The sequence below is a fragment of the Acipenser ruthenus genome, chromosome 3, assembly GCF_902713425.1.
Source record: "Acipenser ruthenus chromosome 3, fAciRut3.2 maternal haplotype, whole genome shotgun sequence".
Lineage (NCBI taxonomy): Eukaryota > Metazoa > Chordata > Actinopteri > Acipenseriformes > Acipenseridae > Acipenser > Acipenser ruthenus.
Window position 1 is genome coordinate 17,195,219 of NC_081191.1, and position 24,105 is coordinate 17,219,323.

The 24,105-nt window shown below is 38.2% G+C and overlaps 1 protein-coding gene across 4 annotated transcripts in view; it reads left to right on the forward strand.

The window, feature by feature from the left end:
- Positions 1-22,107, forward strand: part of LOC117435522 (grainyhead-like protein 2 homolog) — a 22,544-nt gene extending 437 nt beyond the window's left edge. Inside the window, exons 2-16 of one of the 4 annotated variants that reach the window (XM_059012629.1) lie at positions 5,065-5,254; positions 6,016-6,083; positions 6,469-6,838; positions 7,072-7,127; positions 7,447-7,603; positions 7,774-7,885; positions 10,635-10,729; positions 14,754-14,912; positions 15,238-15,322; positions 16,047-16,186; positions 16,374-16,411; positions 16,754-16,845; positions 17,530-17,636; positions 19,083-19,147; positions 19,504-22,107. In XM_059012629.1, coding sequence (XP_058868612.1) covers positions 5,065-5,254; positions 6,016-6,083; positions 6,469-6,838; positions 7,072-7,127; positions 7,447-7,603; positions 7,774-7,885; positions 10,635-10,729; positions 14,754-14,912; positions 15,238-15,322; positions 16,047-16,186; positions 16,374-16,411; positions 16,754-16,845; positions 17,530-17,636; positions 19,083-19,147; positions 19,504-19,618 — 1,849 coding nt within the window. In that variant the 3' untranslated portion in view covers positions 19,619-22,107. The remainder of the gene's footprint in view (positions 1-5,064; positions 5,255-6,015; positions 6,084-6,468; positions 6,839-7,071; positions 7,128-7,446; positions 7,604-7,773; positions 7,886-10,634; positions 10,730-14,753; positions 14,913-15,237; positions 15,323-16,046; positions 16,187-16,373; positions 16,412-16,753; positions 16,846-17,529; positions 17,637-19,082; positions 19,148-19,503) is intronic. The other 3 variants (XM_034058781.3, XM_059012630.1, XM_059012631.1) reach the window with 3 other exon arrangements.
- The last annotated feature ends 1,998 nt before the right edge of the window (positions 22,108-24,105 follow it).

The window sequence follows — 24,105 nt, forward strand, 5'->3', positions numbered from 1 at the left end:
TTTATTTATTTATTTTATAAACCCCACAGCCCTTCGTCCATCATCTTGGGGCAGAAAGATCAAATCATCGGGGTCTGGCGTATTATTTAAAGGCACTTCATTTTGATAACAACGTTGAGGCAACATTATTTAACTTTGATATTAAGATTGCTGAATGCACATGTCAATGTCAATTTAAACAAACAAAAAAAATTAACTTGATTTTATATTGTTTGTCAGTAGAGGCTATAATACAATGTATAAGGATTTTTTTTTCCAGAGCTAATGTTAAATCGTTTGAACAGCACTGTCTCAAACACTGTACAAGATATTTAACACTTAACACAATTCTAAGATTTAGTTTAGTTGTTTTGAAAATCGATATCCTGACTCGTCAGTTACGTCAGTCAAAATAGCGTGTTTTAGTAAAGCGCCACAAGTATATCATAACTGTCAACACGGAGTTTTCAAAATGAGCGAGCTGAAACTGAAATCTTACTTAGTGGCCTGAACTGAAGTGAATACCTACAGAAGTCAAAGGCATACAACTATTCCTCTTCATTACTTATACGGTCTCCTTCTAATTGCTTTTAAAAAGGAAAACAACCATGACAGGCTTCACAATCAGATTCTCTCTTGGCCCCTGTGGTTCTTATTGTACTGTGGTTGTTGGCGGCTGATTTGGCCGCAGCCACAGTACTTTGTAAACAACTCCACTGTAATTGATTTTTTGCACGACAGCAACGCATACGTTGACGTTGTTACTTTCATCACAAACTTTCAAACCTAAAGAACGAGCTATGGCACCTACTTATAGCAAGAACAAAACACCTTTAAATTCAGTAAGCCATCATTTAAAAAGAAAAAGGAAAAAAAAAGCCCAAATACTCAACAACGTAATATTGCAACGTTATTCATTACACTGCACATATGTGGAGAATCAATAATACCACTGTCAGTACCATTTAATTGTCAGCTATCTTCTATTTTAAATGAATACAATCATGGCCGTAACTAGCTATGAGGACACCGGGGTCGTGTCCTAGGTTTTTTTTTTGTTTGTTTTTTTTCTCCGTCATCAACGCTGATGCTCATGTAAAAATTCTGGTAAAGTACAAAAGACTCCCTAATTTTCTCTGTTAGTTTGCTGTGTAACATAGATTTGGAGGTTGAATAGTAAATACCAAGCAGTCATATAAATACTGCCAGCTATAGCTCGAAACCTAAGTGTGACCTCGGTATATATAGTGCTGTATATAAACACATGTTATCAATCAATCTAAATTTCTAAAGCAATGTTGATGCTGCAATTGTAGTAGAAACGCCTTTCACTATTTGTGTGACTTTTAGACTTTCCTGCAGAATGCTTTGCAATGTGTGAGTCTGGGAACATGTCTACTACAGACTCGCTGAACTAATCACAACGTGTAAAGTTCTCTTCAATGTATCTTTCTTGATCTCTGTCTTTCCTTTGGCAGTGAAAGGTGTTATTGATTGAATCTCTGGTTTTCTGAGAGTCACTGGCATTTTGGTGTTTTGTGATCCCTCGTGCTTACCACAAACATCGTTCTTCTTCCCACCGTTAAATCAGTCCTGCATACTTTACAGAAACATGACTTTTTCTAGCGTTGCTTCAGGTTATGTGAGAATATATACCTTGTTTCCATGAACAGCCGATTTAAGTCGACTCGAGCGTGCTCGAATTGGTCTGAATTCTCCCAGAACGGGTTGGTGAAAAAGGTGGCGAGTTATCACGTAATGGGCAGGAAATAGTTGCGAGACGTGCATTCGCTGCAGACGGTATTACAGTCAAATTGTCAATGGTTTTAAAGTTAAATCAATCTAGATATTATTTCGCATTTGTTTCATGCAGTACATATAAGTCTTGCAGACTGGTATGCAGAACAGGGAAAGAAGCGCTGGACAAGGGAAATAATGTGTTGGATGTCAAAGTGGATCTGAGAATGGCAGTGATGAAGCCAATTTGCTTAAAAACATTAAAAGTAGACTGGACATTTCCAGCAAAGAATTCAAAAAATCTTGTGCGATCAGAAGAGGCACTGTAAACATTCTGCTACTGTAGTAGGAATTCTTTTTTATGTTAAGCATTTTGTGTGTTCTTTTTTTTTTTTTTTTTTACAAGGGTTTAATTAAGTAATAGCCAGATGTGTTGCGTTTTTCTTTGTGACCGTGCTAAGTGAAAAATTGCAATTCAAAAACAGTCAAAATCCCCCAAAGTAGCAAATCCGACGACTTTAATACCAGTCAAAATGCCCCATTATACGGTATGTTCCCGCCCCTGACAACATTTTTGATTGACATTTAGTGATGTAATTTCCTCCCAGCCCAAATTCAGACTTTAGAATTCAGGCCAGCCCGAGGAGGGGGGAGCATACCCAGGCTATGTGGTTCATGGAAATACGGCAGAGTTGACAGTTCTGGTATAGTTACGGAACTTACAAATTAAAAAAAAAAAGGTTTGTTATAACCTATATAATGAATGTATTGTTGTAAAATAAAAATAAAAAATGTAAATAGTTTTCTAATGTTCATTTAGTAGGCTAATGTCAATACAAAATATGAGCCAGAGAGACCAACCATCAACACCAACATCTTTTATTGGATTATGTTTTTATAGATTCCAAAAGAAGAGGGAATCATGGGTAAAACTTTAAAGACAACCCTGACAAGCACATTTCTACTCAGACGAGGCAGTTAATTAAAACTTAATGATAAATATCATGTGTCTATCAAATACTCTCATGATCAAAATGCTCAAAAATAATTATTCTTGAGTCACCAAAAGGTTTTTTTTTTAGTTTTTTATGTGTGTGCAAAAACTTGCTGGACTAGCCCTGAAGGAGCAATTAATTCAACTTAAATAACACAGCTCATGTCATTGGATTCATCTTGCTGTCTTTCGCCTGTGAAAGATAAAGACGATCTGGCTTGGGGGCCATTTGGCACACTTTAGCCTTGAGTTGGTTTGTACCCACTCTCTTTAAGATCCATTGCCTGCATGACATTTGATTTCAAAATACAATTCAAGATGCACAACATTTACACAGACTGCAATGTTTGTTGAAACTGTGTTGGCTCCAGCCTTAACCGGTTTAGCAATTGGGGAAGAGACACCTTTATCTGATTAAAAAAAAAAAAAAAAATCTGTGTTACTAAAGAGTAGGCTAGGTATTAATGATCATCTGTGAGGCTAAAATGAGCGAAATCCATACAATTGTCAAATTAAACATGGAGGAATATTTCTCTGAATGAAGTTTACACATCATAGACGCAATGTGTTGATTGCACAGCAATTATGTAATTACATCAACATTTCCCTTTAGGTTTCTATAAAAATGCAAGCACCATGTTTCCTAGATCTCATAGGTAGCTTGACATTATTACGTTCATCTAAATGTAAGCTTTCCCTTTAGATTTTTTTGTTTGATAGCCACATGCCGAAGTGAATGAACTTGTCATAGTTTTGGTAAATGTTGATTTTAATGTGTTAAAATTATAAGTGTGTGTTTCATTACACAAATGGCAAGCATTGTAGTTATACCATTGTTTGGTTTTCCATTATTTTAGCAGGAGTAACAAAAAATGAAAGAGGTGTAATTTTGAACCACTAACTCAAATTTCAGTTTTTTTTTCTGAGAAAATAAAAAACAAAGTTATGGTGACTTTCATCAAAATTTCCATTTTTAAATTTTTTAATTGTAAATGAAAACACAGAGAAATACATATTTTAATGTCTTCAATTTTAGAAAACGTTCTAAAAATGTAATTCATAAGCGTTACATGTACCTGTGTGAACCTGCTCTTTGCTTTAAGAGATATTCATTTATTTCTTTAATTGTAAATGACTCATTAACTTACTTGGAAATATGATAGTTAATCTAATCAAGATTCTACTGGTGAAGTTCAAGGGAACAGAATGTTTATCTGACATTAAAATCATAACTACAGTACAAAGGTAGGTGTGATCAGCTTTAAACATGTTTTAGTTTTGCCTGAAACTGTGGTTTAAGTGTTTTTTTTTGTTGTTGTTTTGTTTCTTAACACAAGGTTTGTTTTTTGGAAATATGAGGCTTGCTCTAAAAATATTAGTGCATTAATCTCATTGTATTCAGTCAGGCTATACAAATTTGCAAAAAAAAAAAAAGCGAATCCTTTTTTTTAAATGTAGCTTTGGCATTTTCCGTGAACATGAGTTCTGTTAATCGCACTGACATTAATTTAATCCTTTAAATTTTTATTAGAACATGAGCCACTGTATGCAGTGGGAAAACAGTTCCAAAGGTAAAGTCGAACCTCACTTATGTCAGAGAACACACAGTTAGAGATTACGTGTGTGACATGTGAGGACCTTGTTGTCCAGACCTTTGCAAAATGGTCTTCAAAGACAACACAGTGGAAAAGGGACTTATTTTGACACACAATGTGTTGCCATTGCAGGGGTGGAAAAAAGACTCCCATTGCATAGTAGTTAAATCCATTCCTGGTTTTACTATGAGTTTAATAAGACAATGCTGAGCTTGTTACCTATACACTGTGGCTAATCAAGCACATATTAAAACCTGGAATGGAGGTCTTATTTCCATCCCTGCATTGTTGGTAAAGCTGGTCTGCTACTGGTTTGGCTCAGGGTGATGCACTGATATTGTGATGGTATTCCTATGGTATTTTCCATTACATTTTTCTAAGGGTAGACTTCTATCAAATTTGATACAGTCCTGATGACAAGGGGCCTCACCGTGATTCTTTGTGAGGCTTGTCGAATCTGGCTCCAACGTGACAGGTTGTGTCAGACTCGCTATAAGTAAACAACAGACCGAGGAGGGTTGTGAAAAGATGAGGCTTGTAGCTTGTAGAGGTTTGAGGAATGAGGCTATGAGATATATAGTCAGGTTCCTGACTTCACCCATAACTTTAATAGCTCAGTGATAAATTCTGATGGAAAACTAAGTCAACTTGACAAATGTTTCGTTACCAAAGAATAGAGAAACCTTAAACAGCATTCTATTTGTTTTTAATGTTTTAACAGACGAGCTAACATGCAGATACTGCTCTTCCTTTGTGCAGCAGCAAGAGGCTGGTGGTGGTGGTACCGAACGAGACCTCATTCCACTCCCGACGGGCCTACACGAGCGAGGATGAAGCCTGGAAGTCTTACCTGGAGAACCCCCTGACGGCAGCCACCAAGGCCATGATGAGCATCAACGGAGACGAGGACAGCGCTGCAGCTCTGGGGCTCCTCTACGATTACTACAAGGTAGGCTTCAATACTTCAGGACTTCAGTACTGCATGTTTATTTAGACAGGACTCTGTATTCATTCTGCCTGCCAACTTTCTCACACCCTTTGACTGTAGAGCACCAGGAGGTACAATGGCTACTCAAAGGCCTTATCTATTTACAGAAAAAGGTCTTTCCAGTCATTATTATTTAAAAAGAATATGCAAATGGGACTTTCCTTATCTTCAGATGGTTACAGATGGTCACAACAGCAGCTGCTGCTTGAGGAGAGATTTTAAATATCGAAACTATACCATTGGATTGCTTTTTTAAATAATGACACTTCCCGTTAACATGTAGCACTGAACCCTGTAAGTAGTTTGATATGAAAATAAAACTATATGTAATAATTTTGCTCTTTTGTTTGGAGGGAAGGGGGTGACCGGGAGATGAAATGAGGAAATATAAATATAACTATATTAATCAAATTACCTTCCCCTATTTCACTTCCCCAACCCCTTAAGTTCCTTAGTTGCCTGGCAAGAACCTGGCCAAAATTTATAGTAATTTGTGCAAAGCCTCCAACATCTAACCAGACCAAGATTTATATAGATTAATGATGTTTGTTCCAGTGTTTGTAAGGGAATACTATGCATTATCACAAATGGGTAATTGGGGGTTCATGCACTGGATGAATCTGAAATGAATGATTCCAGAGGCAAGTTGACTAATGTTCTTTCCTCTGTTGCTTCACTATGTAAACCAGATAAATAATGTGATTCAATGTTATTTTTTTTAGGTTCCCAAAGAAAAGAGACTTTTGACTTTAAACAAAGTGACTGAAATTCAAGACGACCATGAGAAAAGGTAAGCTTGTTGACTATACAGTATATTATCATGCTACCTAGACAGAAAGAGATTGAGTAAATCAATTATTCATCGCTTTCCTTTAACAAACCCACATTACTAACTTTGAAGCTTACCAACAGTCTTCGCTGCAACACCCTTACACATTATTATTCTTCAAAATATCCCCCTACATCAAGTTCATCTGCAGTGTCTTGATGTGTTGCACTTAATGCAGAGAAGCATCTCATAATCTTCATTGTGTCACCTCATCATCACTAAAACGTATTATGTTGGAGACATCATAAACTTCTAAAACACTTTTTTTTTTGCAATAAGCTTACAACACTGAAACTCTGTTAAAAAGTCCTTCAAAGCGGATACAAATTTGCTGTTTTTTTAATAGGAGCTGCCTGGGTGGCAATGATGGGCAGAATGACATGGCTACCGTTGACAACCGAGTCCAGGTGCTGAAGTCCCTCCCGGTGAACCTGTCCCTGAACTCTGAGCACTTGGAGTCTTTTAAGAGGGAGCACTACAGCACACACCCCCAGGAGGCCAGCCCTGCGGCCACTGGCAAGGAGGGGGTCTACACCCCCGTGTTCATGGGCCCTGGCGTACACTACAGCCGCGGACACAGTGAGGAGCAGTCTCGGGTCATCTTCGAGCCCAGCCCCTACGAGGTGCCCTCCATCCACCACTCCAGCTACCTCAAGGACGACCAGCGCAGCACGCCAGACAGCACTTACGACGAGTCCTTCAAAGAAGAGCCAGAGGTGCGTTTTACATGGAATAAACTGTGGAATAAAAGTCACCATTGGAACCAATGGGTGATCGCTACACTTCTAATTCTGTTTATTATTTCATTTTTTTCATTTCATAAGAAGTTTGCACACGCTAGTCGCCAGTCTCTAATCATGTTGAAAGTGGTCCTCTGTGAATTCTTTAAACATACAAAGTATATTCTTTAATACAGTGTGCTTATAAAAATGTTTTCCCTTGTGAACAGAAATACCGCACGTCGTCTTCAGGGGCTGAAGAATTCCTGTATGACCCACAAAGAGCGTAAGTAACTTACATCGCTAGCATTCCACAAAAGCCAAACACTGCTAGCATTGCTTTCTTTAAACTTGGCTTTCCATCTTTTACCAACTATAAACTAACAAAAAGCAGCCTGGAACAGACAGGAGACCAATTTAATTTGATAGCTAATTGGATAATGGAAAATACATTATTTTGCACATAACATAGCCTGGAAAGTGTCTAGAGCTTAGCAAATTATTTCTCGTGGGATAATGACCGCGGAACTTGAAATTGCATTGTCTGGGGTGATCCCTAATTATTATATCTTTTTTTTATCTCCTTTAAATATTTGTTTCCTTAGAGAAACTTTCCAGTACACGTTAGAAGCTACCAAATCTCTAAAACAGAAGCAAGGGGAGGGGCCGATGACCTATTTAAACAAAGGACAGTTCTATGCCGTGACGCTGAGCGAGATGGGCGCCAATAAATGCCTTCGACATCCCATCAGCAAAGTCAGGGTAAGTTACCTCAGGATTGAGGGTGGATCTAAGTCGGTACTCTCAAATTTCTTAACCTGATATACTGAGATTGTTTTGTACCATGTTTGTGAATATTTGTTACATGCAGCCTTAATTACCTGTAAAAAAGAAGGTTTGGAGAGCAGTAATGTATCTGTGTAACCTCACAGAGTGTCATCATGGTGGTATTCAGTGAAGATAAGAACCGCGATGAACAGCTCAAGTACTGGAAATACTGGCACTCACGGCAACACACAGCAAAGCAGAGGGTCCTTGATATCGGTAAGAATCTGCTGCTCATCTATGTCATGAGTTTTACAGCTCTTTTACAGTGAAAAAAGTATTCATGTCATCATGTGTCAGAAGCTTGACTCCACCAAGTGCCATTTTGTATTTTGCATGGAGAATGCTTTGCTAAAAATTGAGGAAATCTGAATGGGCCTGAATGAACGTTGTTAATATTGCATGCAAACAAACCATTCCTGAAATGATGATTGTGTGCATAATGAGTAATACATTAAATCACACTTTGAATTGATAGTACGTAATGTAAGTTTTATTTACAGATACATTTATAGTAATTGGTCATATTATATGCTGTAGTCATACAATGTGGCATTGAGGAATCTAAGAATTTGCAGGTGAGAATTATTAACAAGGTATCATTTTGATGTGTCCCTGTGTCAGTCTTCAAAACTGTCGTTGTTCTTATATTTTTACCAACTGGGTTTCGCAGTGAAATTTGGAGGCATCTTACTGGATTAGTACAAGGTTTGCTTGTAAATTTAGAACTACTGTCATTGGACCAGAGAGTGATTTCTTGATCTGTATGAATTCTAAAACAAGTTGCAACATAGTGTTTGTGTGTAACACGACCAGTGTAGGGGAATCCAAATGTACAAAATGTGCAACGTGTACAGACACAAGCAAGGAATGCACCTTTTGTCCAGCCCTCCACAGTGGCTTGTGGTGCAGTTTTCAGTTATAGAGAGGCGTTTGTGAAAACAAATCTTGTAATTCTGTAAGAGAAGTTGCATTATCAGGATTTCTAAAACATTCAATGAAATACAAGCAGAAAGGTTCCCATGACTAGATACAGCTCCTTCACACAGGTTAGGACTGAAAGACCTGTAGCCAGTGTGTATTGAAACTTGAGTCATTAAAAGGTTTGAAATGATGGAGATGAATTTCACTATTGCCTCCTTGCACACTGCAGCACGAGGGTGGGGCTTGTGTGTGCCAGCACAGGCAATATCCTTCAGAAGACACACATTGTCCTCTGTGTAATGTTTTGTTCTAAACATAAAAACTCATATCAACTCCCCCAACATTTATTTTCAGCTAGCTGACCTTTTTTTGTTGACCCCATACTGTAATCAACATGCCTGGAATGTTTAACATACAGCAAATAATGATGTTTATAATCTCATTTCAAGAAATCGCCACTTGATCAGGGATCAACATTATATTTATCGTTTTTTTTTTCTTAATAATTGTTATTAGTGTTTATTTGTTGTTAGTAACTTTATGAACCAGATCTAAACATGGACGTTTATAATGTATTAGAAGAAGCAGTGGCTGCTTGCTCATATCTTTACTGCATATTATACCATCTTTATTGTAAAGTGAACTGGCATAAAATCCCACCAATTATATTCCCTTTAAGAAATGCCAAACCATATTTATTATAAAAGGGACTACCACTTTCATATGATCTCTACTGCTTTATTTCCACGCATAACTGTTAATGAATCTGAATCATGCGAGTGATTGACAAATGGATTTTTTGTAAATGCCTCATTTTTGTTTCCCATCAAATCTACTGCCTGTGCCTTGAGCTATTCCTCAGCATTCCAGGTGCATTGTTCTACCTGCCCAGACACAGCGCTGCCATTCAGAACACAGGCAACTACACCTTTCTGATGAGCCACAGCCAGGCACCAAAACACAGCAGAAACATGTTTACTGTTTTACCGATCTTTTGTATAACAAAGTCTGAAAGGAAAGTGCCTGTGGTTATTGGGGACCTTTCATTTGTTGGGAGGCTAAATGTTGCAAATCCTCTCAGTATTCTTTAATCAACTTTCAATACTGTAGACCTGTGTAAAGGTAACTCCATTAAAAACTACTCAGATGTTATTGCATTGGAGTGAAGAAGCATTGTATAGTTCTAGCTCTGTGTGATCAACACCTATACAGTAGCAAGTATAAACCTATAAAGCCATGATACGAACACATGGCTCACTTGTTGACTAAACAACTAAATGATTTAATTTATCATCTATTAGTTGATATTAGATAGGCAGTTTTCTTTATCTGAATGAATACCTTTGCAGAAGGAGGCATGTTTGTTTGCTGAACCAGATAAGCTTTATCATGAGATAAAGCTTGTCTATTGATTACCGTTATCCAAAAAAGTTTTCCTTCCAGTTTTAAAGGCTTGTGTCACTTGGACAGTGATTAAACCTGATGACTACAATGACCATTTAACATGGATTGTGGTTAAGGTTTCTATCTAGGCTTTAGTAGTGTGTCCTGTTTCAATCTCCAGCCTTGGACTGTGTTTTTATCAAAGCAGCAATTGACTTCATAGGAAATATTTGAGCTCACTGAAGAAAGACTGCTTTTCAAATGAAGCGCCTGCATTGTAAGACTGTTTGGGCGTGTGTTTGGGCAGTGCAAATGTTAAGAAGCTTACTGTACACGGAATGCAGGTGTAGGGGTGAGGTTCCAGCCTTGAATACCTATTAAAAGCTACTAGTTAATTTTTGCACTTTAAGTAAATATCAGATTAACAAATCTGATAGGTGGGATATGTGCAGGGACTAAAATGTAAAACTGATTTATTGCTTATATTGATTTCAATTTTAAGGTCTACACTGAAACGGAAAGTATGCTCGCCTAGTGTTTTTAATACTCAACCAGATACAAGTCTTTATTGTCGTACAATATGCAGTCTCAGGCAGTTTTAGAACGCAAATCTTAACGTCACACTATAACTGCAACTGTGCTTTCCATCTTCTCTCTGCAGCTGATTACAAAGAAAGTTTTAACACCATTGGGAATATTGAAGAAATCGCTTACAATGCTGTCTCTTTCACCTGGGATGTGAATGAGGAAGCAAAGGTAAGACATATGTCAATTATTAAGAGATTCTGTTCTTAGAATTTTATTTCAAACCTTAAAAAAATTAGTTTGCACTAGATGGCCCGAGCAGATATCCAGACTACCAATAAACTATATAGTTCTTTCTTTCTTTCTTTCTTTCTTTCTTTCTTTCTTTCTTTCTTTCTCTCTTAGCTCTCACACATCACCACAACAGTGTTGAGAGGTATAATATTGAAATAGTTAAATCTACAAAGGCTGGGCTGCACTTAAGCCCTGATGGATTGGTCTGTATCCAGTCTGAATGTTTAATGATGGCTCTGCAAATACTCCCTAGAGACTAATTCAATTCCATCTCTTAGATAAATATTTGTATGTTGGATTTGCTACCTGACTTAATGGTGGCCATTTGCAGAGTCATAGAACACAGGATATAACAGAAAAAACGAATTGGCACAAATGCAGCATGATGACAGTTGACTGTTAAGTACCTGTACTTGCCCTGGAGACAATAGGTTTACCTGATCTACACAGCTTTAAGAAATGTGAAAAATACTTTAATTTACATATGTTGACATAACCATTTTAAATATGGTGGTTTACAGTAAAATAAGGAATGGGTAACGTTATATTGGGTGGGCACAGCAGATACGGTTGGTACAATGGCCATCTGAAAGCATTGCTGCCACCACAACACTTGGGTATTGACAATGTTATCTACAGCTTTTGTGGTAATGATTAAAGCCACCAGGAGCATTGAATGGTACCTGCCAACTCCCTTGAACTCCTAGACTGCTGTTGCTCCATGGAGCAGAAACAACTGCAGGGATGTTAGTATAGTAATCACTGCTCAGTCATTTTTGTCTGTCTAGTAAGTGGACATATATGCAAAGTTTATGTGAATGTAGCTCATTTGTAGATGGATACGCAAACATGCAATTTTATATAGGTTTAAAGGTTATTGCCCTGTTCAACGGCACCAGAGCCTTGTGGGGGGGCCAAGGTCCGTGGGGGTGATTGTGTAGCCGGGGGGGGGGGGGGGGGGGGGGGTTGCAACGGTTTTCAGGAATACATTTATTTTAAACAAACTTCTCATGAAGTTAAAGTATACACAAAGTATAACCACAACTAAACATTGTGTACTATACAAGTGCCTTTTTTTGTTTCTTTTGTCAAAGTGAGGGGGCATGGCATGGCCTCCCCCAGGCCCCGGACCCCCTGGCCCTGTTTACCCTCAACCTTTATTGTCCACTTTGGCTGGTCGGTTTAACACTTAATAAAGATGTTTAAATGTTTCAGTCTCCATTAACCACTGCTATACAAGTCTCCAGAAAGCATGACCATATGGTATTGCTACATATTTACATCAGGAGCTGCACTGTCTCAGATGCAGGTATTATATCATGGGGGTCAAAGGTTACATCAAAACATGTTCTGACACCACCTGTTGCTAGGTGACGGTTCCAGCTGAATTAACTTCAATAGTAACTGTGGGATGGATATTTTACTTGGGCTGGCTTGTGTTAGCAATCCCAGTTCTTTTAACCTGAACACTTGATCCATCCTTTGTCCACTGCCAGTTTTTGGTTAAAAAGCCCATATGAACAAAGAGCAAAGAACGTAGACTAGACACTGTTTCGTGTGCCTGGAAAATGACACCACCTTTATGGATGTGATGAATATCATGAATGTCACAGTGTTCTGTGATGCTTTACTGGAGAGGCATTCATATATACTGCGGCAGCATCTTGTACCCTCTGTGTTCATGAAAACAAAACCTACATCAGGGCAAAACAGAAAATATGAATGTATTTATTGTTCACAACATGATACAGAACCCCTTGTTTTAAATGCAGCGGTGATTGTCAAACTTGATTTCTGGCACAGGCAATGTAATAATCCGTGGTTATGTTCAAGCTGAAACATGAAAGCAGTGGTTTCTGTTTGGTGGGAATATGTCTCCCTGCCAGACTCACACACCAGCTTCTTCTGTTGCCTTGGTTATTAAAGGAGGGTTCTTGCAACAAATCAAATGGGAAGAGTATAATAAAGGTATTTTATACACGTTAGGAAATTTCAAAGAAGTGCAGTGCAGCGTGAATTTATTATGAATATGATGTTGTATGTTTTAGAGATTGTTCGCTTATTTAACAGTAATTTGATTTCACAACATTTAGCACAAAAAAGGTCTTCTTAAAGATGTAAATATAAAGACAGAGGTCAGAGATTTTATACAGTATTGGTTGCTTGATGCTTATGTTCACTGGCTTGTCCTGACAAGTACTATAGTAACCTAAAGGTGCATGAGACAAAAGAATGCCACATCATGGCCCTGTCACAGGAAACAGCCTTGGGATGCAATACTGAATTCAAATCCAGTAGACAAGGCAAAAGCATGTAATCTGACGGGCTAAAACAAAGACATCAGGCCAAGGGTGGGGGGAGGAGGGAGTGTCAGCAAAAAAAAAAAATTAAAATGAAGAAAAGGAGCAGATATCCATGTGTGCACACCACGCAGTTACAGCAGATTGGAACAAATGCAGGTCACTGTTTACAAAGGGACCTGAAGAATTCTGAACTTGCACAAAGGAAAGAGGTCAGGAAAGTTTCATGTTTTGTCTCCGCTCACCTGGGCAGGAGTGCAGAATGTTGAAATAGAACTTCCCTAAGAGACTTGTTGAAAAAGAAGCTCAGTGTGAAGTGAAACATGTCGAATTTTAAAGCTCTGTTTTTGAAATATGCCCAGCCCTTATCTCGACTGAATTTCCTGCAGGTCCTTTCCCTGTGAGGCATTTGAAATGTGAGTAAGGGGGCGTCAGGTGGGAATAATGTTGAGAAGGTCTCAAGTGTCTTTTTGACCAACATTTGCTTTGAAAGTGAAGCATTCAGGTGTCATTTTGATCGATTTTAATTAAACGTCTCCCTATGGTCCTTTTGTCTGCAGAGCCTGAGTCTATTGATACAGCCGTGAGATTGTGCATCAATGAAAACCAAATTTGCCCTGTTTCAGCTGATTTAAACATAGTGCAACCAATTTTTCTGAACTTGTATGTCTTTCTGCCTGCTTCAGTGCTTTAGTGATCTGGCCAATATACTGTAGTACATACACAAATAAACACATGAAAGAAATCCTGTATTTAAAAAAAAAAGACAATAAAGGGTTTTAAGATAAGCAATAGCCAACCTTTCCTTCAGCAGTGAACCACAAATGTAATACTTCAAAGCATTACATGCGCATTGTTGTAAACTAAGCTTTGTGAAGCGTTACCTTGTTAACTGATGGGAGATCTGTTCTTTAACTCATTGTTTTGTTTTAAGTTTAGTAGTAAAACAACTAATGCAGTTAATGCACTTGAATAACCCTGAGTGTTTACTAAATAAAGTGGCCTTCTGCTTTCCCACCCCATTTCCTTGTTGAAACTCCTGGAAATGCCCCCAGGTAGTGATCGATACTTTGCTTGAACTGGAAGAGTGTGAAAGACTTTTTTAGTATACTTTTACAATGGCTTCCTTTTTTAAAGTATAGATTGCTAAGTCATTTTGTGATATGCAAAGATACTCTCAGAAGTCAAAGTGTTATCATCAGTTCTTTTTAAGGTTAACTGTATATTATTTGTTTATTTAGCAGATGCCTTTATCCAAGGCGACTTACAGAGACTAGGATGTGTGAACTATGCATCAGCTGCAGAGTCAATTACAATTACGTCTCACCCGAAAGATGGAGCACAAGGAGGTTAAATGACTTGCTCAGGGTCACACAATGAGTCAGTGGCTGAGGTGGGATTTGAACCGGGGATCTCCTGGTTACAAGCCCTTTTCTTTAACCAGTAGACCACACAGCCTCCTGTATCATTGTATATCATTTGAGTAACAGAGCTTTCAGCAGTCGGTACGAGACTGACCCCTGGTGGTGATTCCATAACATTGCCTTTCAGTTAGAGCTTGTGTGGAAGTGTCTTCTTTCATACCTGTATTTACTGATTATATGAATGTATTAGGAAGACCAAATAGGCTCTGACTTTTATTTCCTTTGTGTTTTTTCCAGATCTTCATCACAGTGAACTGCCTGAGCACAGATTTCTCCTCTCAGAAGGGCGTGAAGGGCCTGCCACTGATGATCCAGATCGATACCTACAGCTACAACAACCGCAGCAACAGACCCATCCACAGGGCCTACTCCCAGATCAAAGTGTTCTGTGACAAGGTGGGGCTCAGGCAGGGGATTCGGGGACGCACCAAGCCTAGCAGTGTCAGTCTTTGCATAGCATAGTCCCATTGCCGAAAGAGAACCCACGCCTCACTAAAAGAAAACGTATATATATATATATATATATATATATATAAAGTGCTAGGACGAACACAGGACATTTGCAAACTCTCTAGATGTCCTTATCCCTCTGTCCTGTATTAGATTTGGCAGGGTCCTGTATTAGATTTGATAATAATATGTTTGGATCCCAGGTATATGCCTGTGTGCTGGGTGTGAATCAGAAACAGCCCCTCAATTTCCTCTTTGAATTGAATTCCAGGGAGCAGAGAGGAAAGTCCGAGATGAAGAAAGGAAACAGAACCACAAGAAGACAAAAGGCCAGAGCGCTTCTTCCCAGTCCAGCTGTGAGTGTCGCTCTACTCTTACTACACAAACCCCATTCACGAGGGCCAAACATATTACTCCTGTTTTGGCCTATTTGCACCGCGTCCCTGTGCAGTTTAGAATAGATCTGAAGATTTTGCCTTTAACTTATAAGACCCTGAACAGATTAGCACCCAGTTACTTACAGGAGTTATTGACCTGGTATACTCCTAACCGCACTCTTGGATCACAGGATGCAGGGCTGTTGTTTATCCCTAAGGTGAATAAAAATAACAAGGGGAGGAAGCGCCTTTTCTTGCAAAGCTCCTAATTTATGGAATGCTCTGCCTTCTTCTGTCGGGGAAGCTGGGACTGTTTTTAAGTCAAGATTGAAAACATATTTTTATAAAATATCTTAGTGTTCCTATTTTACAATCTAAACTGCATTTTCTTTTTGTCCTATTATTTTAAATTCTAATTTTATTACATTTTTGTTTTAAACTTTTTTTTATGGTTTTATTGATACAAACTCATTTTTTTTTTTACAATTACAATCAAACTTTTTGTATCTCTTTTTAATTTCTGTTTTCAAAATATTCTTTATTAGACTGTTTTTAATGTAATGGTCTAATTGTTGGCTGTTTTGTGCGTGTGTGACACGCCTTGGGGTCCTTATACAAATGCGTTTTATTGTGATTTTTTTTGCTTTGTATTGTACAGTGCTTTGAGATACTTTTTGTGTAAAATTGTATTTTATTTTATTAGCAAAAGACGCAAACCTGCCCACGTTACCGGTGCAAAAGAAAGGAGATACCGCCTACTTCAAAACCATGACGGATCTCGATTCTCAGCCTGTTCTCTTTATACCTGATGTGCACTTTGGGAATTTGCAGAGAACAGGACAGGTAAGAGTAATAGGTTAATAGGGTAATACAAACTGTAGAAAGATACTAGAGTTAAGTATACCAAGCCATTAAAAAAATGCAAAGATAAAACTGATTTGAACCAGACTGTAGGTCTGTTTTATATAGTGGGAAGAAGTTCTCATGCTTGATCATATCAGATTATAATGAACTTGTTTTCTCGTCGCAGGTCTTTGCTTTCAACACAGAAGGGATGGAGAGGGAAGGGTATGTTTTAATCGGATCATTTTCAGCCACACGCATTAGAATGCACTGAACATTGCAGTGCACATCTTAACCTAAATGTATTGACTTAAATCAAATCTGTTGTGCATCTGCCTGGTGATTTTTAATCTGGCATATTATTAGATGAAGTCCACTGCCATCTGGTGATGGACAGTTCGTTATTCAACAAAGGCAGAGAAAGTTATACAACAACCTGTTATTAAATTACTAATAATAATCAAACACATTACCTTGATATGACTTTTTGGTTTTTTTGAGGTAGGAGGGGAAAAAAGTTTTTAAAATAAATAAATATTCACAAGAAATTTGTTTTCGTATTTACAGCAGTGTATTAGTGAAAAGAATGTTCCGGCCTTCTGAAGAGGACTACAGCCCCTCACCGCCCAAACAGATAAAAGAAGAAGTAAACAAACGAGGTAGCTGCTCATGTTCAAACACATCTGTGTTACTGAACTCTGTGCAATATGTTTGGCATTCAGGAACGCATTCCTGGAACCTCTAAAAAATGTCATTGGTAAATTGTAGACAACAGTGTTAAAGTATTTGGCATAATTAGAGACTCCTTCATGCCCCAGGCATAGGTGGACATAAAACCTCCCTACAGGTGTCCACATTATAAACCCTCTGTAAGTGACATCTGTGTTGTAAGTCTGTTTATTAGAGAGGGCCAATGATTGTATGGTATGCCCTTAGGGCAGTTTTGTAGTAGAGCTGAGTTTTGGCACATTTTTCTGTAGGTTGTCTTTTATCTGTAGACTGACCCACATGCAGTTTTTACTGACTAGCTTTAAACTATCATATGAAGCAGCAGATTTTAGTAATGCCGGAACTTATTCGCAACCTTCTATCTCATGAGCTATTTGAACATTCTTGCTGTTTGTTTATACTTAACTTTATTAATCAAAAAAAAGTGTGTATATATATATATATATATATATATATATATATATATATATATATATATATATATATATATATATATATATAAAATCTATAAAACATTCTTACTTTACTGCAGTTAAAGCAGTGTGGCTAGGGTCTGTGATATATAAATGCTAAGATCCAATAAACCTTTGAGCTTGATAACCACGTTTTTTAAGGCCGGGCTTCTGTCTCTCCAGTGCTTCTCTACGTACGCAAGGAATCGGATGAAGTGTTTGACGCTCTACTGCTCAAATCACCGACTGTGAAGGGGTTAATGGATGCGGTAAGTACATTGTCTTGAAACAATTAACTTCAAGAACATGAACATTTATCAGTTCAGACAGGATCCAATAAGCTAATGCTGCCCTCGTACACGGTACTTGATCACTGTGGGCCCTATTCACACAGCAGCAACCTACATGTTATTTTAGTCTGCTTTGATGGCTTAAACACATTTTGATGTCATAAAATATTTACTGTTAAAGAATCCACCAACCATATAGAACAGCATTATGAGTATTTAGAACTTCAAAGTAGAGTCCTGCATCGGGTCGGGTACCCACGGGAGCCCGAGAGTGACCTGTTTTGCGGTTTGGGTGCAGGTAAAAAAAAAACCTTTTGGGTCTGAATTTGAATCACCAAAAACGTTTTCCCATATAACGTATTAGAAGGTAAATGTACCGGTATTTCCTGCACTAAAGCAGGAGACAATTAGGGAGGAGTCAGCTGACTAAGCAGTGTTGTCGCTTGTTTGATACGTCGCAAGGTCCTTTTATCACGTCTGCTTGGTGATATTAAAAATGTTTGTGAATGAGGTGAAACAAAAGATAGCATAGGGTTTATATCATGTAGGGGATAATAGTTTGAGAGGTAAATCACAAGTGTGGAATTCTTTTAGAGTCATAGCGTATGAAAATAATGAACATGTGACTGGATTTGTTGCTTGTAAAACCTGTCATTATGTTTTTGTGAATGACTGCCACATCTCTGTGAAAGCACAGGTGTAGCTCCCTTTCAACTGGTGGCACAAAAGGAATAGACAGGTATTTTATAGTAAAGGAAGTAGAGATAGTTAATATGTTACAATGTTCAAATATATCCAGACCATTAGAGAAACCTATTATTATTATTATTTATTTCTTAGCAGACGCCCTTATCCAGGGCGACTTACAATTGTTACAAGATATCACATTATTTTTACGTACAATTACATTATTTTTTACACATTATTTTTACATACAATTACCCATTTATACGGTTGGGTTTTTACTGGATCAATCTAGGTAAAGTACCTTGCTCAAGGGTACAGCAGCAGTGTCCCCCATCTGGGATTGAACCCACGACCCTCCGGTCAAGAGTCCAGAGCCCTAACCACTACTCCACACTACTATCATGCTGTATAGCTATTGTATAAACTCAAACTGTGGAGAATGGTAGAGATATCTCTGTGTGAATGAGAGTCAGTCGACGCAGGCAGTAGGTAAAGGACAAACACTTGCGGGTTTGGGTCGGGTTGCAGGTCTTATTAAAGTGGGTCAGTTCACAGGTAAGAAGACGGTGTTGCAGCAGGTTGCAGTTTCGGGTCGGGTCCTGTAGTAGCGGGTCCGGGTCGGAAGCGGGTCGTAATAATCGGACCTGCGCAGAACTCTACTTCAAAGCTTTGTGAATAAGGTTGCTTGGTTAGGAATGAGGGGATGTTTTACTAAGCTGTTTCCCTTTGTTACTGCAGGTGTCAGAAAAGTATGGAGTTCCCATTGAAAAGATGATAAAAATGTACAAGAAAAGCAAAAAAGGGTAAGAATCCTACAACAAGTACTTGTAAAGGAAGTATGTGGTGCCTGATTATACCGTTAAGAGATTCTTCCATGAGAACTCAAACCCATTTCAACATTAGAGACATAGACAGCACAAGTTCCACTGTTGGTGGCAGGCAGCAAGAGCCAGGTTGAATAGCCTTTATGAGAATAATTGGTTATCAGAATGTAGTTATGTGAATTATTTTTTTAAGTCAAACTGAGGTGCAAAAAAAGGCTACTCATTGCTAGTTAATAATTGAATGGCTTTGGTCTTCTACTTCCAGTTGAGTTTAGTTGTTATTTGTTTTCCTCTTAAAGTTATTCATTATGTTTTCATCTTTTCTTTATTTAAAGTATTTTGGTCAACATGGATGACAACATCATTGAGCACTACTCCAATGAAGACACTTTTGTAATGCATATTGAGAACATTGACGATGCCTACAAGATCACGTTGACAGAAATATAATGAGCCTCCAGGTTTGCTGCCTGAAAACCCGAAGCTATCAGATTCTCAGATACGAGGGAGGGCGGTGCCTGCAAAGTAGGCGACTGGGAAAGACCTGTTATTGAAGTACTGAGACTGAGTCAGTTTCAGTCAAGTGGACAGTTTTTGTAAATAAACTTTGCGTGACCAGTGTGTTGTTTCTGCCATATCTATCGAATCCATATTGTGTGAAAAGAAGGAATGATATTGTATAACATAGACAGTGGTTCTGGTTTTAGTAAGTGGATAAACACTGTTCCAATCTTCCTAGTAAGTGGTTGCTTATTTCAGTTCTGACTGTCATTGGTACAAATTCTAGTTTACTGCTCTTGCCAGTGCAGACTTTTTTTTTTGTTCCACTGGACAGTAGTTCCATAAAACCCTGTGGACTAAAGTAAGTTTGGCTCCTGTTACACAGTCACCATTCTTCTGTTTAGCCCAGCGGTAGCGGGACATTACTGAGAGCCACATTCGGCCCCCTGCTCTTTCCAAAAAGTGACGTAGTTAAAATGGGCTTTGTTTAACCTTTTAAACAAAGCCCATTTTTAACCCAGGTGTAATTTAGCACGATCTTTAAGATTTTTAAGATTTTTAGAGTTTGGTCAGGGACTACTAATGTGGTGTCATCAAGCCTGCGGTTGGAGGAAAAGTGGGTTGTTGTCTTTTGTATATAATTAGCTTCCTGTCTCCATCCTTCTATATATGCACTTAAAATAGAAACTGGATTGTGGGGGAGATTTAGTAACCTCTTTCCAATATGAGTTTTATCTTTCCCTGCCCTTTATGGCAGCAAAAAAAGCCATATTTTGATTTCATGTAAGTGTAAGTGGGTCTGCTCTTGACCCCATCACAATAAGCAAGCGTTTCAACGCCATTTTCTCTAAATTGTCATTAGCGCGATTTCTTTCTGATAGTAGAAATGCACCTAATAACATTACCAACCCACAAATACATAAGACATTTTGTTTAAGAGCTTGTTATGAGTCTACAATTGTTTATTATTTGGTTAAGAAATGCAAATTATGTAAGGATACGCGTGGTGTATGTAAAGAATGGTGTTCACCTGGCGTTCTGCATCCGCTATCAAATTTGCACTTTGCCATCAATAGTCCATTAAATTATATTGAAATGTATTCAAATGAAGAAAAGAGCATGGAATTGGGTGGGATCTGGATAGTAAGTGGGCGCAAACGTCATAATGTGATGTAAGGATTTTGCCTTGCACTTGGGCAATTGCTGACCCTCCAGAGATTGTACACCTCTTCTTACAAGGTGCAAACCATTGTAGAAGCGAGTAACTAAGAGCTGTATAAAAGCACACACCTGCAGAGACCTGTCATTGGCTTCAGGATGGCTGTTGTTGAGGAGAGGCAGGAACACGTTCAAAGGCGAAAGGCAAGACGAAGAAGACCCTGCATATTCGATCCCAGGGTCACTTTGTTTGGGATGCTGGAGGATGCAGTGCTAAAGCGTTATCGTCTCACTCCGCAGGTCATCCTAGACCTAATTGAATTGAGGGATGAGCTAGACCTCAGCGTCAATCTAGGGAGCGCTATCCCTGCACATGTGAAAGTGCTGTGTTCTCTGCACTACTTAGCTTCTGATTCCTTTCAGACCACAGTTGGAATGCCTGGAGGGATAGCCCAATCCACCTTTTCCAGAGTGCTAGGCTAATTTCTGGATGTCATGCTAAAAAGGGCAGGCTAATACATATAATTTCATAAGGATACTAGCATAACTGATATTGGCTGAGGCTTTTCCAAACAGCTCTGTTTCATGCTGAAAGGGTTGTCAGCTCATACTCAGAAAACTTTTATTTTCCATGCGCCAAGATGACTTTGCTGCCCTTCCTCTTTTTTGGTTTGTATTTTCGTGCTCCACAAATGTCATACAGCGCCTACTGCTCTTTGTACTCCAAACTTCACCTCTGGGCTGCAATATAGCTAAATAGACCGATGCGCTCATTGAGACCCTCAGTATCATAATTGCGGATCATTATTTGTGCGTGTTGAGTAATTTGCATTGCTTTTAAGCTTTCACAGGGCGCAGTACAAAATAATTACCTGGCCACAATGCAATTTGAATTGGGCATCCGCAATTATTTGCACTGCGCCTATAATTACATCTACCCCAAAATGCGCTACTGTCGATTGGGAGTAAATAGCTTTTGAGAATTTAGCCCGTGGTTTTCTTTTAGTTCCTGTAAGACTGTTTGTTTGGAGTCTTGTTAAATACCTCTTAAGAGTTCTCAGTGTAGCAGGATGAGGACTAATAAAGCTTTATCAGAATGTATTTCTTATGTAACTATAGTTATTTTGTTATAAAAATTGTTAATAATGTGCAATAATATATTTGACATATTTGGCATATTTACTGCCATTATACGTTCCCTGGGATGAGGTTTTTTCTTAAACCGTTATTTTTATGTCGTGTCTTCAACATATAAAATACCTATGTAACTTTATTTGTTATCCTTTTATTGTTGTTTTGTCGTTTTTTATTTTTTTATCTGCAGGTCATATTTGTGCATCCTCAGCCTGTTGCATGAATTATGTGCAGCATAATTCATGTTTCAATATTCTAATTTAAAACTGTTATTAATATTTGGGTCCATTAATATCAATATCCAGAATATGACGCAGACGTTTCTTCTAAGTATGAAATAGAGAAAAATGTCAACGAAACAAAAAAAGTGTCTGGATACATACATTTGGAGGAGGATATATATATATATATGTAAAACAAATCATGTGATTGCTTATATGTTATGAAAACAGATTATGGAAAGCAAGTTACATACAGGCACATATGTTAATATCTGTACAGTCTTGGGGGTGGGTTGTGTCTACTTTTTTAATAAAACGGGTAATTTACTTTTTTGTAAAAAAAAAAAACATTTTTTAAGCGGAAATAAATATGCAAGTTAAAACCCAAGACAGTTAGTTGTGATTTATTCATTGGTAACTCAAGTTGGATTCTGTTTCAGTAGATTTATCTATAAAGTGATAACATCTGTGTTTTCATATACTAGTTATAAACACTTTGTGTATCTACTAAAGAACATAAGAAAAGTTGGGGAATGAAAAAAGGCCATTCCGTCCATCAAGGCTCGTCCCTTGTTAGCACACCTTTCTCCCCCGCTGGGGGGCACTAATTTAAAAGCACAGAATCTAGTGTTTTTAAATGTTCAGTGTTTTAGATCCTACTACTTCACATGTAGGCTGTTCCACACGTTTATAACTGTCTTCTGTTCAAAACTTTATTTTACTCAGCTTCCATTTATGCCCCCTTGTTCTTCTATCGCCACCATTTATGATTTTAAAGATTTCAATCAAGTCCCCTCTTTCTCTTATGATTGCCCTTCTCTGTACCCTCAAGTGCAATGATGTACTTTTTTGTAGTGAGGTGACCAAAACTGCACACAGTATTCTAGGTGGGGTCTAACTAGGGCATTGAATAATCTTAGCATAACCTCTCTAGAACAAGAGCAAGAAACCTGTTTGCAGGTTCAGACTCTCCTCTCCTGCTGCATGCTGCTGAGCTTTGTTCTACCCTGTTCCCCCTTTTCCGTTTCCCTCTATCTACTGTCCACTCCCTGTCTGGTCCACCCGTCTCCCTGTGTGTATCTAGTGGGGCCACATGCAACTCCACCCAGGAGACTACAAGCTGCTCTAAACTTACAAAGGAAGAAGCGTGGGCATCTACTGGTGAACAGCCACTACGAAGGGTACTGGTTTTAAGCAAGTGGAAAGGCAAATAAAAAATAACAGTATAAAACTACCAAGAAACAACCTTGTTTCAGCTAGGAACAGTTAAATTATTGCTCTAAGCAGTTCCTCTTTGAAAATGTGCCTTTGCCCTTTTTCTTTTCAAAAAAGAGCCCTGTATGACCCAATATTAAATTGATATTATTATTTTCAAAAGATTTGTCATTAAATTAAATCATTTACTTTACTGGGTCCTTGAAATATAGTGCTGCTGTGCGAGTTTTCTTCAATGTTTATGCTAATACAAGAACTGGAATAAGTTGGCGATGATTTACCGTTATGTAAATAAAGTATATAGAAAATGGCCAATTTAAACAACTGGGGTTACCCTCCTCCCTTTATTGAAACTTGTAGACAGTATGAGCACTTTACTAAGATATCTGGTGTATGGCGCTTATTATCTCATGACTTACTATAGGTCGTCTGCTGTGAAATTATTTAAATGTGATGGGTTTTAAGTGTGTGACCCAAACAGCCCCTCGAATTCCACTCCTCAGCTTCTAACCATGTTTGCGTTGTTAATCAGGAAACCTTACGCAGCAGTCAGGATGCTATGAATCATATTTAGCTGGCCTAAAAGAGGTCTGACAGATCCAGCACTGTACAATCTAAACAAGAAAATCCTCTGAGATGCTGTTCATTTAAGTTCAACTTGAAACAGCTGCAGTTGGTTTCACTGTGAGTCAGTGTCCCCCTCGTGCA